This window comes from Corvus kubaryi, unplaced genomic scaffold (genome assembly GCF_017639235.1).
Source record: "Corvus kubaryi isolate FWS band 111438036 unplaced genomic scaffold, C.kubaryi_AGA036_p1.0 66, whole genome shotgun sequence".
Lineage (NCBI taxonomy): Eukaryota > Metazoa > Chordata > Aves > Passeriformes > Corvidae > Corvus > Corvus kubaryi.
In genome coordinates, this window is record NW_024582054.1 from 7327501 (window position 1) to 7345269 (window position 17769).

Genomic DNA, 17769 nt, shown 5'->3' on the forward strand with positions numbered 1-17769 from the left:
TTTTTTTTTTTTTTCCCCCCCTTGGAAATCTGCTTTCCTTCCCTTTCTAGAGCATAAAGAAGCTTGAATAAAGTTGCAGTGGAAGCGCTTGTCATCATTGCTCAGGAGTTTTGGTGAAGAGATGGCTACAGCAAAGAGCCTTAAACTGCTACACTTTCATATATAGCCTGTAGTTATTTGTCAGATTTCTCAAAGAAGCATAATCACTTGCCTTTGGAATTTACAGTTCCTGAAAGATGGTTTATTTTTGATGGATTTGTTAAATGTAACTTAAGAATAGAAAATGTTTGTTATATGCAATCTCTGCATCTGAAATTTTTCCAGGTAATCACATTTCTCTTGAAAGAGGTTTAGGCATAAAAGCCTTAAATGGTTGATAAGCATAGCTGTTAGAAAACATAATTTTGTTACTTGTAGTTAGCATAAGGTGAAATTAAGCAAGATACTAGTAAAATAAAGTTTGAGGATAGAATGTGCTGTAGAGATATTGTATCATTAACATGAAAATGTATGTATTTAACCTTTCTTTTTTATTTTTTTTTCCTTGTGCAGTTAGCAAATAAATACTGGGCTCCACATGTGAAGAAAACATTGTCTTTTGATGTAAAGGTAATTGGTTCTACTGAAATTTTGTTGGGATGTAAAAGAATGAGAATCAACTGTTTCCTGATGTTCCAATGTCCAGTGTTACTTATTTTATATGAGAGTATAGGAGACTGCTTGGAAGGTCAACAGTTGCTTGAGACACTGTAATTTATTATGTATGTGTAGTTTATAAATGTAGGCACTGTCAGGAAGGTGTGCTATAGCATGCAGTTATTTTGTGTGCTGTTTGTCCAGTTTATTTTGGCCAAGAATTTACAAGGGCAAAAGACTTTTGAGCATCTCCTTTGAGGTTAAAAGATGCTTGACAGGGTTCTACTTTTAGAAATCAAACAAGGATGAAAGTTGCAGGTATTACTGAACTGTGTTCTTTCTAAAAGCTTCTTTGGTGACTTCCATCAGACAACTTTATTGCCATTCTGGTGGATATGTGCATTTTGAATGTTTAAAATTTGGCATGGTGTGTTTGGTTTTGTGTACTGCAGGGTACTTAAGTGTTGAGTTTCTTCTCCTTGTGGATGTTTGCCTGAATCTCCCTGTTTAGCCTCCCTTTACTCAGTCCTTTTGTAGTATTTGTAATGGAATTTGTCTGTGATTGTTAGAACTAGGATGTACATAAACAGCTGAACTACATCTTTATGTCATGTGATGTCATAGAGTGCCTATTGCAACTGATAGTGAAGATTCTTTCCATTTTTTTGGAAAAACTTGTTAAAATTATTTAAATAGCAGTAAGCAGAGAGTAACTAACTCAGATAAGATGTCTTAATGCATTTTGAATCACTTTAGCGGGTATATGAAATTCTCCTAAAATTTTTTTGCTTAGGTCATTGAAGATGTTTATACAAAAGAAATTGTCAGGTCAAAGTAAGTACACCAGTTCCTTTCTCTTATTTACCACCATTCCAAGATTATCCATATTGGAGTTGTTTCTAATGTTTGATAGAATGCTTTAAAACTCATCTATATGTTGAAAGCAGATGAAAATTACTCAAGTGCATTTAAGTAATTTAATCTTTATGGTATTTCAAAGTCTGAATGTGGTAACAAGAGAATTCCTAAACCCATAAACCTTAAACGTGATGGTTGGACTTGGTATTTTTCAGTCCCTTTACCTGGTAGTCTGTTGTCTTTTATGTTGGTTTTGTCGTGGTGGTTATAGAAGGCTGATCCTTTCTTTTGTCACTAAGGAATGCAAAGGGAAAAAAAAAACTGTTGAGGAGTGCACTGCCTCTAGCTTCCTTCTCTGTTCTGGTTGCTGTTACCAGGTTCATGAAGGGAAAGCCTAGTTTCAATGAATTGAATTGTACTGTTAGATGGGGAGGTGAATCCAAGATGCACTGCATTCTGCACCTTTGTGCACAGAAAAGAGTTGTAACTGTAGCTGGAGCTTTTTGGGGAAGATCAAGGGCTGCAGAGAATTCTCTGTATGAAGGCAATTAAGAATTTGTCATACAGAATCAAAGCAAACTTCTTTTTTCAGTCAGTCAGAAAAAATACCATTATGAACAGATGAAGTAGTAGTTTTCCAGGAGACACTCTCAGCTTCTTGCAGTTTGTATCTTCAAGGCTATTGGAAGTGGTGTCTTCATATTTAAAAGATCTACATGAATTTCTTTAAAATGTGAATTTAATTGCTTAATGAACATCTATGAGCCTTAGCTTCCACAGTGTTAGAGCAGTTGCTTCTACATTCAATTGCTATTGCATGGAAATGTCAGGACAGAAACAATTCCTGAGTGTTTCTACAAGTTCCCTTATGTAATGAAATAGGGGAAAATATAGCTATTTTCCATGCAGCTGTGTGTGGGAGGCTTTCTTTCCTGTGTTAATTGATTACTTTTTCCTTTTTAGGTTTGCGATTAGAAAGATAATGCTTCTTGAATTCAGGTAAGCTGATGGGAGGGGAATTTGGAGTTACTTGTTCATAGGAACCTGTAAAGATGAGAAGCAAATGCAGGGCAGTAAGACAGTTTGAAGGTAGTGTACTCATTCATACTTCATAAGGCCTTGAATTGTGTACTGAGGAAAATTAAGTGAGGAGAGCTTCATTTAAAGAGGAAATAATTCCATAAATGTAAGTTACGTCTCAGAGTGTCTTGTTTTATGATTCTCAATTTCAGTCTAAGTGGAGCACTGAGAAAGAGAGTATGAATGAAAGAAGCGATGAACTTGGGTCTGTAATTTGGAATGTACCATTAAGCCTTAAATCAGAACTCACTGAAATCAGAGAAGTTTTTGGATTAAGTCTCTTACTATGAGTCTAAAAATGAATTGTGCTGCAGCAGCGTTGTTAACATTTTCTTGTCTTGAAAAGAAATGGAAATCTGTTTAAACAGTTTAAAACTACAGACTTTCCTGGGAGAACTTTTAGAGTATGTCTGAAATGATGTAAATAAGTATTTGCAATATGCACGTATTTAAAAACACAGTATTTTATGTTCTGTTTGGCCGTTTTATCTCTCAAACCTGAAGAACAAATACAATGAGATGTTTTTTGCTTGAGGTAGATTCTTTGTTTCAAAAAGGCTCAAGTCCATAAGTTAGTACCAGTAACTACAAAAGGACAAACTTCCCTTGGTTTTCTGCTTCTCAATTAGAAAAGGTGTGGAAGAGAAAATGTAAATTATGGTTTAGGGTTTGACGTTAACAGTGGCATGCAATGGACTTCTGGAATTTATATGTCAGCAGTAGCACAGAGTTAGAGGTTCCTGTCCTTTCTGTGAAGATTCTTAATGTCATCAGCCTCTCATGTAACTGTAGTACTTTCTGGTCTATAGCCACATCTGCTGCCATTTGTCCTGTAACTAATTTTCTCTCCTTTCTTTGCTGTTCCCTACCCTTTCCCCACTTTGTCTGTTAAGCTCTTCTGTGTTTACCTTTGTGAGATTTTCCTGTCCTTCATTCTTGCTCATGAATGTTTATCTCACTTGGGGAATCATAGTATTTTTATTAAAACATATTAAAGTCTACTAGAATTCTAGGTGAAATGTTCTGTGGAGTTCTGTGGGTTTTTGGGGGATGTTTCCTCTTCCATTGCCAAATCCAAGCACCACCATCTCTGGCACTTGCCTTTTCTGAAACTATTGAATTACCTTACTGTACACGCACAAGAGTTAGCTGGAAAAAATAAATAGGTAAAACTGAGCTGTCTCATGAGGGTGTAAATGAGTGTTAGAGCAGGCATTTAGAGGAAGGAATGGATGAGCAGCTTGTTTAGGTGGAAACAAAACTTTCTGGTGGCAGTTGATAAAATAGCACAGGGTGCGAGACTGGATTTAGGGATTGCCTGCTCAGATGTAGCTGTCTTGCACAGGAAATTAAAGGAGAGAGACAGTCCAAATAGCCTCTCATCTCTTAAGATCTAGTATCAAGAGTTTCATCTGTGAGTAATGGACAATACTAAAGAAGAAGAAATGCTCATTGCAAGGAAGTTGCAATGTTCCAGTGTCCAGCAATCTTTTTCACCTTGAAAATATTTAACCACGCCCTTAATATTCAAAGCTTTATTTTAGTTGCACAGTATGCACTGTTTTTATTGCCTTTATATGATTAGAAGCATGAAAGATGATGTCTAGATGATTCCTAAATTTTCACAAGAAAGGTTATTTAGTAATACAGATACAGTTTTACAGTAGTTTTCCTTTGCATCTTATGCTTGGAAATGCTGAATATGACATTCTTTAGACAACTGAAATTTTTTCTTTTTTATTCTTTTGGAAAATCAACATGAATTTGTGTTACGAAATGATATGGACCTGTGGCTGCTTCTTGCACTTGAAAACCTGCTGGTGAATTTGTCTTTCTGATAAAAAACTCATTTGCCTCTTGTAGCAGTTACTGAGTCTAACAAGTTTTGCTTCAGTGACCTAGAGGAGAGGTAACTTGAGGAACTACTCACAAACTATGAAGATGGCTTTCAGGAGAAGGAGGGAAAAAAAAGCCTTGTGGATAACTGCTCTTTTAAATGAGTGACAGATTATGTGGGTGGCTGCAACTAATGAAATACTCTTTATCTCTTCACAGTCAGTACCTTGAAAATTACCTATGGATGAATTATTCTCCAGAGGTGTCCAGTAAGGCATATTTAATGTCAATCTGCTGTATGGTGAATGAGAAGTTCAGAGAGAATGTCCCTGCGTGGGAGGTAACTGATTCAATTGCAGCTAGAATTGACTTTGATCTGCAAGTTGCAGCTTTTACAGTGTGCTCACTTACAGTGACAGGAGGTAGAAGAGCTTGTAGTGTTAAAAGGAAATGGTGCCTCCACTGGAATATCTCATATGGTGTTTTAAACTTCGTGTTCTTTTTTGGAGAAAGGAATGGACAGGTGAAAAATTTCTTGATTCCTTCTGGTGTGGAAGTCCTTGGTTGTGCTGTGAGATGCTGAACATTATCACCAGCATTTGCTTTTTTTGGCATTGGACAGAAGTTGGGTATTTACAGAGGAGTCCTTGCTCTGATATTGAAAGAAAAAAAAGGATTTATGTATCTGTACATAGAAAAGGGCACCACTGGAAGTCTAACGTATTACCCAATAATATCTTGCTTAAAGCATGGGAACATAGTTTTCTACCTTTTTTGCTTTATACTAAAATAATGTCTTCCTCTTCTTTTGTGTATATTGTTTGGTTGATTTTTTTGTTTGGGGCTTTTTTTTTTTTGTAGGAATAGGTTTAGAAATTACTTGATGTTTCTACAAACAATCCAGGTTTCACAGGCTGCCTCAACACCATGGCCCTAGTTGTACATTGTATGCAGGCATTATTTCAGAAGCACACTTACTTCAATACGTGTGCCATTACTTGAGTGCTGGCAAAGCACAAAGGATTAATAACTTGCTCGTATGTGCTTTTCTTCTGTCATCTGTACTAGATACAAAATGACAGGTGCACGTTATGTTCCATGCAGCTTAGTTAAATTTGATTTTGGTACATGACTGCCCTTGTAAAGGAACTGTTTTATCTTGGTGATTATTTAGTTTATCTTTTTCCTGCTGAGGTAGCTAAATGGAAGTTCCAGGACTATAATTGATCTCTGGTGGCTTTTACCGGTTCACTTTTTGCAGATCACCTAGAGCTGCCATAGTTTTGGCCAAAACCTACCTCTTATCTTCTGCCTGGGACATTTTACAGTACTTCTGTGCAGTCACTTGTTGAACATTCTCACAAGATTTCACTCGTGCTTCTTGGTCGGTTTGTCCTGCACATCACGTGTTAGACTATGCAGAAGGTATAAGGGGAGGATCCTTTGTCAGGATGATGTCATTAGTCTGTTTTGCTTGTGCTGCCTGGTCAGAATAAATGAAAATGAGAAAAAGTAATCCCTTCTTTTATAGATTTAAATGGATTTAGAGAACTTAAGCTATGTTATGTAAATGAAGATTGAAATTATTTTTATCAACCAGACTCAAAATTACCTTCCTCTTCTATTCCTAGACATTCAAAAAAAAGCCAGAACACTTTCCTTTCTTTTTCAAATGCATACTGGAGGCATCGCTGGTTGAAAATGAGAGTGAGTACTCTCTGCATGAACAGACAGTCCTGCTGCTTTTCCTTGATCACTGCTTCAATAGTTTGGTATGTTAAAAGCAGCTGTAATATTTCCAGTGTGTTTATGCTGTTCTGTGTTCATAGCAGTTTAGTTTGAGCAATTTCTTCTTACAAGGCAGATGAAGCAAAATTCCAATTTAAGGAAAAGACAGTACTGGAGGGCTTTAACTCTCTGTTTTGACTCTTGCTTTAGCTTTCTCATCAAGTTTGCTGTTCTCTGACTCAAGGTCATAGATGAGACTTGAAACTGGAGGATTGGCAGTTAGACAATTTAAAGACAGGATTTAATATACATTTTTGTATTGTATTAAAATTTGTTTTATATTAAAAATGATACTTTAAAATTTATGTATTTATGTTTGAAAAGGTGCTTTACATTTAAAAGCAGATTAGTTACTACTGTGCTCTTTTTAGTCTGCCTAGGAAATAGCACAAAAATTATTTCCATTACCTATTGAGAAACATGGTGGGGCTTTTATCACTTTTGAAACCAGGTTTAAGTACAATTTTTATCTGCAGTTCTCCTGAGTTAATTTTAAGAAAGCATTGGACCAATTCGTGTTCTCAATCTATAGTTAAAACAGAGTTAAAGATCCTAAATAGCAAGCAGGAAGAATAATTTACAATTACCTGTTATATGATGCAGTGCTCTCTAACCTCTCTTGCTATTGGGCTTTTTCTTACTTACATTGCACATGGGATGTATTATTGGGTCAGCACAAATAAAAAAATTATCTTTCAGACAAAACAACTTAGAAAGTGTATTACTTGATTTTGGGATTAGGAGTGATTATGGGAGCCAGTAATCATCTTGAGCTTTATGTGTATAGTTTATTGAGATAGTGTTTTTCTGTAGTGGCCATGGTACAATGCATCTTCATTTTAAATAGTTTGATAGTGACTACAGAATCGTTCTTGTGGAGCACATTTCTAATACAACAAGGTAGGGAAGCCGGTGGAAATGTGCCTGTAAAAGCACACTTTTTAGAAGCTGTCCTTCTCTGTGAAGGGCAGATTGGAATAATCACAGTAGTGTTCTAGGGGAAGAGCACTGAAGTTTGAAGTTTCAGAATGCTGAGAATGGAGTATTTGTCCATGAAGACAAGTATACTTAAGATGTTAATTGAAATTTTTCATTAGTTCAGGAAAGAAGGAAACCTTGTGGATCCAAATCACAGGCAGAACTGGGGAGAGCACATTTGAACTGACATGGAGAAAATTATTTGTTTCAGAGAATGGGAAGAGTGTAGAAAAAGTTAGAGAAACTTGATAAATTAAGGGCTATGAGAGAGAGAGAATAGATTAAAAACAAGAAGAGAAAGCATGGTAGGAAAGCTGAGTTCAAGAATAAGAAATGACTGAAGAAGGAACATCAGTTCTCAGCAGCTTTTGTGCTAAAAATACTTGAATGGATGGGACCCCTGGTGAAGTATTAAGAACTGACAGACTCTATGAAAAGAACCTAAAACACAAAGGTGTTAGTCTGTAGTGCAGTTTCCTGTTAGGAAATTGTGAAATCTAATAGAACCATATAAATATTTTTGTCAGATGGTGATGTAAATTGATGTATTTTGTAAGACAGGCATATCAGAAAACATAAGAATGTTTTAAAAATTTTTTTCATCTGTAACTTTCTAACAGGAAGTGGATTTGATCAGAGGTCAGGTGCAGCAGCTCATTTCCTTACCAATGTGGATGGCTCTACAACCTGTAAGCATAACACTGTTAACTGGCAGAGCAGTTTTCTAGGCATTATCCAAGTCGCGTAAAGTAAATTCTTATGGAATACTGTTGAGGAACTCTTACAGCATTGCTCTAATATTTATTGCATTGAAAAATTATATTTTGGTGTGCTTTGTTAAATTCTTTCTTGTTTGTTGCAAATTTCCATATGTTTTGTGTAATTTTTCATAAAAATGAGCTTTGTTGTTTATAATTTCTTCAAGCTGTAATTTGTAGACAAGGCCAGGAGGTCACAGAGAGGCAGTGGAGTTGACATTTAGTCATGGCTGGACTCTCTAGCATTATTACATTTTTGTTTTACAGTGATACTTACTGAGAATAGCCAGACTGCTCTTTATTTCAGTTTGTTATATATTTTTTCTTTTTTAATAAAAAGACTGGACTGTATTTTTATCTCATGGAAACAAGGCTTCTTGGTGACTGAATAACATTTTAACATTTCAGAATCGACTGGAACAAGAGTTGAAAAAGACACCAAAACTAAGAAAATTCTGGAATCTAATTAAGAAAAATGATATAAAAATGGATGAAGAGTCAAGAATGCAGTATGTTACAGAAACCTTTTTTCCTTAATGCATTCATTGTGTTTCAGCTAAAATAAATTGTTTCAATTAAAAAAGTGGTTTTTAGCAATCCTGTGGCAAGTAAGGATTAATCATATATGGGCCTCCTGGAAGCTGTTTAGTTTTTCAGTAGTCTTTATGAAAAGTACTGTTTAGAACTTTATATTTTATTTGATCAGTGAATTTGTGGTATCAAATCTTAGAGCTACAATATTCATGTAGCTGCTCACTTTTTTTCATGACCATTAACAAATGTATAGGTATACAGCTTATGCAAGTATTTCAAGAAATCTGTGTCTATCTCACCAAATTAAATGTTCCAATGCCTTTGTGTTGCATTGTGGTAAGGTGTAGGAGGAGACATACTTCTCTTTGACACAGTAGGAAGCATGGGTTGTTAATCAGTTTCTGTGCCTAATAATTTTAATCTGTCTGCCTGAGTGCAGAGAGAAAAGTTATAATCTAAACAATTTAGGTGTGTTTCAAAGCAACCTACTACCATTATATAAATTTTGAAGCAGCTAACTTTGTATTAGTGAAAGCTACAATATACTTCTAGTCTGCATTTAGGGTGTATTAATTCTATTGTCATACGTCCAATTTTAGAGCATATCGAGAAAGAAGATTTCTTTCACAGCTCATTCAGAAATTCATTTCTGTTCTAAAGTCAATACCTGTCTCAGGTAACTGTGATTCTTATGTTACTTTGTTATCTGGTAATCTGTTGCTGAAGCAGCTAGTCCTCGGGATATCAGCCTGAGGCTGAGGACCTTACTCAGTTGGGGCTTGTAGTGAAATCTGTGCTTGTCTGCATGGATCTCACATCAAAATTAATATTCAAATCTGTATATACTTTGAAGATGAAACAGCAAAAAACTACTTTAAACTTCCTTCTGTTCAGTATGTACTTAGTAAAAACAATATTTCTGAGAACTGATATCTTTATTGTGTGCTTAGAGCCTTAAAGCATTAAAGCATTTCATACATACTTAGATGCCATGTTAAATAGGTGGTATAAATGCATATCATAAGGCTCTGTCTGTTCATACCGTTGATTTACAGTAAGAACAAAAGCCTAAGTGAAGTAAAATTCTGTAAAATTTGATTGTTCTTGACTCATTGTGACAAGCAAAATTGTCTGCTTGCCTGATTTAGAAAGGAAAAAAGTGCTTGTAGAGGAAGGTGTTAGCCTTTTAACAGAAAAGGGTTATTATGCTCTAAGCACAGCACAGTTTGGGTGAAATCAGTTCCCGGAGTTTTGTTTTTGCTGTTAAACTCTTAGCAAACTTCAGCTCTTACCTGAGCTGTAAGGGTAAATTTTGTGTAATGTGGCTTCCTCAGAAAGGATACCTATCCTATGTTTTCTAATTATGCTAGACCTGTTTTTGGGAATGTGTGAATTTCTTGGGCCACATTTACTTCAACAGTTCTTTGGGGGCTGTAAGAATTAGATAGTTGTTAAAGGAGACTTAGTGTGTGTTTTGACATGCTTGTAAAGGCCCCTTAGTAGTCACCACTTTGACCTTTGAATATGGTCAAAGCCTTTTGCACACATCTTGTTTACAGCTTTTAAAAATATATTTTTCAGTACATGGCATTAGAAGTTCTTAATAAGCATAGTGGGCCAGTGATACTTCATGGAAGTGAGCATTTTTGCCTGTTACATTCAAGGTTTTTCAACGTTGATAAAGTCACTCCTGAGATTCTGATTCTATTAATACTTCTATTTCTATTTTGAATATAAGAAAGGATTGTTTTAGAAAGAGAAGAATGTTTTGATTAGCTTTTAACAAGATTAAAATTAATACCGTTATATTTGTAGCATTTAATTTTTAAAGAATTTTGCTAGTGTAAATGTATTGTGATGAGAATCAATTTTAGATTTTTAATTTTTTTTATCTAGGTCCTATTTCTATGGACAAAGTTCATTATTGTGAGAGGTTTATTGAACTCATGCTAGACCTTGAGGTAAGTTATTAAATTGATTCAGCCAGTTTCCAGGTGTACTTTTCTAGGGTTTAAGTGCATAAAGTAATTATTACAGTCTTATTCCAAATAGGAGGTGGTTATGTCACAGCTGTGCACATGGTTGTTTAATAGTGATTTTCCATCTGTAAATAGGAGGTTGTAGCATTGCATCCATATTGGGAACTGGCCAGCAATGTTGATAAGCCACATGAATTCTTAGACAAAGCTAGGATCCTAAAGTGCTCAGTGAAGGGGATTTAATTGGAATAGTGGTAATAATACTGGGAATTTCTGAAAATGTGTGATGATTTAATCTGGTAGGAATAATTCAGAATTATTCTTCCCAGTGCATAACAGATCACTTAAAGTGTCTTTTGTGTTACTGGGTTAAATCCCAGAAAGCAGCACTAGTTCTGAAATGCAAGCTATTGCCTTTTGACTAGAGTTCATTGTTTTGAAGTACCAGGTCTGGTGAGCTGCAGTTTGTTACAGAGTAATGAGGAGTGGAGCAAGGTTTTGTGAAATTTTTCAGCAGATACCAGGGAAGTGAGACAATTTTAAGCACCCCAGTATCAGTATTAAATGTAAAAGACATTCATTTACAATTTCTTTTGTGAGTAATTATTTATTTAGAGTAACTTCAGATTGAGAAGGCATTCTGAAATAAGACAGAGTTTTCTGAAAGAGTATCACAGGGAACTTTAAAATGGCTTTGTGGTGAATTTCTGCAGGCTAACTGTTAAATTGCTTAAGTAGTCTGTGCTTGTAGTTGAAATAGAATGAATAAATTAGAGCTTGCTGTCTTATGCATGTAATATACTCTGATAAGAGAAAATAGGTTGGAAGGTGAACTAAAGTCTGTCTGACTTAGTCAGAATGTTCAGAAGCAGCACGTTTAATATTGGTTCTCTCTAGGTACTACAGAAGGGTTAGAATTCAGACAGGTTATAAGTCTGTTTAAGTGACTAGAACAAGCAAATGAGAAATTAGCTGTAAATCCAAGTCTTTTTGCCTATGTAGCATGTACTGTGTTAGTGGGCCCTTCTTGTGTTGAACCCTTTTTCAGAATATTACTGTTTCATATTAAAGTGCCATCAGAACTGGTAATTTGGTAATTTGAAAGTAATGATTGAATGGAGAGTTCTTACGGTTTTATGAGTTTGTTTTTGTAATTATTGTGCAGAACAATCAACATTTTCTACTTTTATTTTCTCATCTTAGTTCTGAGCATCATGCTGATGCATTTTGGCTTTCTAAATTCCGTCTGTAGAGAACAACTAATTTTTCTCTTAAATTGTTGTGGTCTATTACTGTATGCTGTTCAACAGTTGCTACATACAGCAGTTTAAGCTATTTACATTCAGAAGAAAAGATCTCTGTTTTGTTGTTATTGAAGATTTGAAAAATACTTGAGTATTTTATTTGTATTTAGAAGAAACAGTTGGCAATTGTGAGGAAGACAAGCTTAAAATTCATTAAATTAGTGTAGAAAACAGACATTTAAAACAATGCAGAAGGAGTTTGACATATCATTTGTAGCACACAATCATTATGTAGACACTTAGTAGTAGAATAACTAGTTTATTTAATTTCCTTTTTTCCTGGCAGGGTAAATTCTCACTAATGGCAAGTTCATACCATGTTCCCAGTTACGTAAAGGACTGTGTTCATAGCAGCTTACCTGCATAAACCCAGTGTCTTGGCATACCTAAATGCTGCTTTAATACCTCTGTTAGGGTATTAGATGTGCAAATAACTGCTGGAATCTATTTTAATATGCCTTCTGGAAATGGAAAATTCTGAGAAGCCAGGATTTCTTGCCTTTTTGAAGAGTTGCTTGTATTAACGTGAGGTTATTTACCACAGGCTTTGCTTCCCACACGGCGCTGGTTTAATACAGTGTTGGATGACTCCCATCTTGTCGTTCACTGTTACCTGTCTAGTCTCGCTAAAAGAGAGAAAGAGGGTCATCTCTTCTGCCAGGTGAGATACAAAGTTTTTGAAAAGAACTTTCTTGTTCCCTTTGTTTCTGAATGCTGCAGTTGTTCCGCTTTTTATTTGTTTGTTAAAGATAGGCTTTTTCTTTGGATGCAAACTACATGTTTATTTAATATTTCACACAGTAGTTCTTTCTTACCTGTACCTGTGTGACTGCTCTTACATTTCATGGAATCATAGGATGGCTTAGGTTGGAATGGACCTTAAAGATCATCCATTTCCAAGCCCCCTGCCATGGACAGGGGCACCTTCTACTAGACCAGCTTACTCAGAGTTCTGTCCAGCCTGGTCATGTACACCTCCAGGGATGGGCCATCCACAGTCTCTGTGGGCAACCAGTTCCACTGCCTCACCACCCTCACAGTAAAAAATTTCATCCTGCTATCTAGTCTAAACCTGCCCTCCTTCAGTTTAAGCCCATTTCCTCTGGTCCTATCACTACATGTCCTGTGAATAGTCCTTATCCATCCTTCTTGTAGCTCCCTTTAGGTACTGTAAAGGCTGTTGTAAGGAGTCCCTGGAGCCTTCTCTTCTCCAGGCTGAACAGTCTTAACTCTCAGCCAGTTGTTACAGAAGAGGTGCTCTAGCCTTATAGTAAGCTCCTCTGGAGATTTTCCAACAAGTCCACGGGGTTTTTTTGTGTTGGAAACCCCAGGGCTGGACATGGTACTCCAGATGGGGTCTCACAAAAGCAGAGTAATATTTCTGCTTCTGTTTTTGATAAGTTCTTAAAAGTACAAGCTAGAAAGCAGTGCGGCTTCTGGCATGCTTTACCACACACATAGCAGAAGTTGTCACCACTGCATTCTTCTCTTGTTCATTTTGACTTCACACTGTTCTGCAGTGCAGCTGTTTCTCACTCCTGTCCTTCAGGTTACTCACTCATAGCTAGTATATTGTTTTCTTACAGCAGGATCTGAAGATCTGTCCCCTTTCCTGCATGTCAGCTGCTTTTCCTGCTGCTTGCTGTCCCCCATTTCTGGCATTTGTTCATTTTCTCTGAGGGTCAGTATTGATGGAACACAAAGCCAGCAGCACATCTGAATAATTTTCTTCCTCCAAGTTAAATAATCCCATTGAAAGGTAGGATGAATTTCAGAGCTGCCATCAGAGAGGGCAGAAGGCTGCAGGACCTCTCCCTTTTGGTAGCAGCAAGCCATAAGTTGGGTTCAGTGACAGCCTCTGGCTAAGATCACCTTACTGTGATTCATTTCAGTTTCAAGTACTGGTATATCAAGAAACCATCTTGCTTGTGGACTATACTGCAATTTTGCTGGCTTGCAGATGAAATACCTGACAAATTCTTTTGTGCATCAGCCATGTATAAAATGTAGATACCACTACTTAGTCCATTTCTTCTAGGACTTTGAGGAGTTTTTGTTTTATGCATTTGTCCTCTTAAATTGTGGTTTTGTTTGTGTTTGGGTGTCTCTTATTGTTAATCTACTAATTTAGATTCATGATGTCTCAGCTTTTAGATATGCTCAAATTCTACACTGGCTTTGAAATCAATGATCAGACTGGAAATGCTTTGACAGAGAATGAGATGACCACAATTCACTATGACAGAATTACTTCTCTACAGGTAGGTAGAGGATAAAGTGCTTAGGAGAGACAGAGGGATTGGTTTTGCTGTTCTAGTCTAATTTGCATCTGGAATAGGCATGGGGTTGTTTCCTAAATGAAACCCCTTATTTTCCCTGTTGAGTTACAGAAAAAGCTTTAGCTTGACTGCCTGTACCATACTGAAGACATGTAGCACCTCAGTGTGGCAGATGTGACTATGAGGAAATAATATGCTCTAGCAAAACATCAGCATTTTGGACCTTGTGTTACCAAAAATAATGGTTCCTGTTAAGTCTGTTAAGAAGGGAAAGCAGGATGCTGTAGGACCCTGTGGTGATGCAGTAGGTGGCAGCATTTCCTCAAGATCACTGTGCACATGTGCCAGCAGTGGTCCCTTGTACGAAAGAGACAAAGTAAATTCACACATGCTTGTTAGAATTGTTCCCATCAGTTTTAACAGAACAGTTCAAGGAAGCATGGTTAAGTTAAACTTGTTCCTTGCCTTTCTTAGTTGCTGCAAAGCTACATATCTGCTCCCTTATGTTTTATTTTAATGACAACAAATGCTGGTAGAAGGGTGTATAAGAAAGATACTGTGTCAGAAGTCCAGGATACCAAATAGATGGTGTTAAGAAAAATGGAGATTTAATCTGGCTTGTATTTCTATTCTGGTAGGGTTCATGGAATAGTGCACGTTATAAATCAGAAGAAGCTATGCTTTTTTCTAAATATTTAAACTGTTATTAAATTGTTTCATTAATGTGCTTACATCCAGTTTTCATGCATGGGTCTTTTGTAGAGAGCAGCATTTGCACATTTCCCAGAGTTATATGACTTTGCACTCTCAAATGTAGCTGCAGTAGATACCCGTGATGCACTGGTGAAGTTATTTGGACCTCTTAGGTAAGTTACGAAATTGAAATTGAAATTCTTGGTTCTCAGTATGATTAAATTTAACAAATTTCCAGCCCTTTTTCTTCCTGACTTCTCATGTGCGTTCTCACGTGGCTTACCAGTTCCTTCTGACTTGTCACAGTGCCTTTACATATGCTAAAATAGGGAGACAGGGAGAGTTTGGGTTCACTAGAAGTGACAGATAACTTTATTTTTCTTTTATTCTTATGAATGTAAGAAAGTATTAATTTTCTGTAAAATAAGTTAGCTGCTTACAGCAGTTGTAGCAGTAATTAACTTGTAGTAGTTAACCTTTAATTTATTTATTTTTTTTTACTCTGTTCTGTAGAAGAACTACAACAGAAATCATGAAAGCATGCCACTGTACTAACTGTACTATATTGTAGATGCTGTGAGTAAAGGATAGCAGTATGGTATTTTGACAGTGTGTGCTTTGTTGTTTGGTTCTGTGTCAGGTCTTGAAACAATAAAAAATATTCATCCCTTGCCATGTTTGTTGTAGGTGTGAGGTTCAGCTTACACCTTATGCACAAACTTCACTTAAAAGACCGACCCGTAATTGTTTGTCTCTGGTCAAAAGAGACAGCTGGAATTTTCTTTAAGGAAAAAGAAGCTGCCGTGCGTGCTGTCTCTCTCTGGTTTCAGTGTGACAGGGGCTTTTCTTTGTCCTTTCGCTGTGCAGCTCCAACGTTCTCCACCAGGTGGCGTCGTACCTGTGCCTGCTGCCGCCCCTGGCCGAGGGCGAGGACACGAGCCACGACAAGGAGTTCCTGCTGGAATTGCTGGTAAAGGCAGGCTTCGTGCTGCTGGTGCTTCTTCTGTTGGAAGCTCAAGGCATAGCTACATCCAGCGACTACACTGCAGTAAAGTAGCCATTTAGGATGTTTTGCTGAACTACCTATGAACCACATCCGTGTTATAGCAGTAATTGGCATATACTAAGATGGGGTTTAAAACCATATAAATTATTTGAAAATGCCTATTCGTAATTGTAGTTTCCTTGAGAAACTAATGTGTGGGTTTTTTGGTGTAATTGTAAAGGTCAATAAGGAGAGTCTTGGCAATGGTTTTGAGTTCTTCTGAAAAAGTTTTTGTTCTTAATTCAGGAACCTTTTTTGTCTCATTTAAAAACAAAAAAATTGCTAAAGTAGATCTAGATATTCAGTACCTACTTGGGCCTCAAACCAATTTGAAATATTGTTTGATGCATGCCGTGTTTTTTTGGATATTCAAGGTATACCAATATTACTGTAGCCTTTTAATCTGATGTCAGTATTAGAATAGCATAGCTGTTTTTTAAAATCTCTTTCATAAGCATGTTTTGTGGTTGTTGATTTCTTGAAAAGCTGTTCATGTAGTTTTCTAAGGTTAAGAGGCCTATGGATGCCATGGAGAGATACTTGTTCAGATAACATATCATAGTATTGGATAGATTTTTTTTGTGTCCCAAAGAGGAAACTAAAGACTGTTACTGAATGAGCAGTGTTAGTTAGATACTGACCATATGTTTAATGGAAAGTAAAATAAGTTTTATTTGAAGTTGATTGAAGTTGAAAATTTTCAGTTCTGTTGTGCCATTTTTGGTCTGCTGAATAGCCAGATGATTGTTTGATTCTAGTACTCTGACCAGTGGTTGGACTATGTGTTTGTTCATCTTCTGATGTCACTGTGTGCGTTTAGTTATATTAAAATTTTTAATTAAAAAATATTGATGGAGAAAATGCAAGTGACCACCAGTAGTCTTATGAATTAATGTGTATGTTTCAAAAACATCTCTGTTGTTCCTTTTTGACTTAGAGAAGTTTGGAATGCTTCCTTTCTTTAGGTTTCCCGTCACGAGCGACGAATATCTCAAATTCAGCAACTCAACCAGATGCCTCTGTATCCCACAGAGAAGATTATTTGGGATGAAAATATTGTACCAACTGAATATTACTCTGGAGAAGGTATGATCAGTAGTTCAGCAAATGTTGAACAGAACAGTAAATGCTGCGATAAAAAAAGGAGTTCTGTTGTATTATGTTTATTCTGTCCAAGAAACTTACACACGGTACTTTGGCATCTTTCAGTATCTTAGAGTGAGATCAAGGGGGCTTTTTCAGTTATGAATCAGGAACTCTTGAGATTAAATTGTTGGCAAATACATAGTGGATTTAAAGAAAAATCCAAAAATCTGTTTTTACACAAAGGTGTTTATTTGCTTCTGGATAGCAGATGTGCTGTACTACCAGGTGAGGCACAGGTAAGGTGAAAAAGGTTGGAAACAGCAGAAGAAAAGCTGTTGTCCATGCTTTGCGCTGAATTATGTTCAAGAAAGCCTTTCTAAATAGGAGAGGGGGGAAGGGTGGTAATGGGAGGAAATTAACACTACTTTTCTAACTTCAGTTTCAGGGTAAAAGTACATGCAGTCACTGAAAGGTGGCTACTTTGAGAACCTAATGTGCTCATGATCAAGGAAGCAAACTGCTGGTATTGTAAACAGGAAACATGTAATTTTAAGGTTTGCAATAAACAGCATGTGTATTTTTGTCTAGCTACTGTTAAAAACTGTTGTTTTAATATAGATCATGAGAAATTTTATTAGAAATGTGAAAAATTTAATTTGGAATGTGGAAATTTCAAATAGCAACGCTTATCTACAAAGATTAGTATAAAGTTTGTTTTGGGTTTCAGCAGTGAGTATTCCGTACCCTTCTCCATGTAGTTTTGATTTAGAGGGGTTTTTTTGTGTAGGTATAAGCTGTAAGTTCAGCTGCTTAACGTAAATCAGTCATTTTGGATAAATTCTCTGTGAAACAAGTATTAATGAAAGAGATGACCACTTTAGATAGGCAGGGTTAGAGGCAACAAAGGATCTTTTT

At 36.4% G+C, this 17769-nt stretch overlaps 1 protein-coding gene across 1 annotated transcript in view; it reads left to right on the plus strand.

Annotated features, from left to right (window-relative positions):
• Positions 1 to 485: 485 nt before the first annotated feature.
• Positions 486 to 17769, plus strand: part of AQR (aquarius intron-binding spliceosomal factor) — a 50241-nt gene continuing 32957 nt past the window's right edge. The window contains 15 exon segments of the mRNA XM_042047239.1: positions 486 to 524; positions 526 to 609; positions 1430 to 1470; positions 2458 to 2493; positions 4630 to 4750; positions 6042 to 6182; positions 7797 to 7865; positions 8343 to 8443; positions 9068 to 9144; positions 10365 to 10429; positions 12296 to 12412; positions 13899 to 14012; positions 14793 to 14896; positions 15591 to 15693; positions 16734 to 16854. Coding sequence (XP_041903173.1) covers positions 501 to 524; positions 526 to 609; positions 1430 to 1470; positions 2458 to 2493; positions 4630 to 4750; positions 6042 to 6182; positions 7797 to 7865; positions 8343 to 8443; positions 9068 to 9144; positions 10365 to 10429; positions 12296 to 12412; positions 13899 to 14012; positions 14793 to 14896; positions 15591 to 15693; positions 16734 to 16854 — 1318 coding nt within the window. The 5' untranslated portion in view covers positions 486 to 500.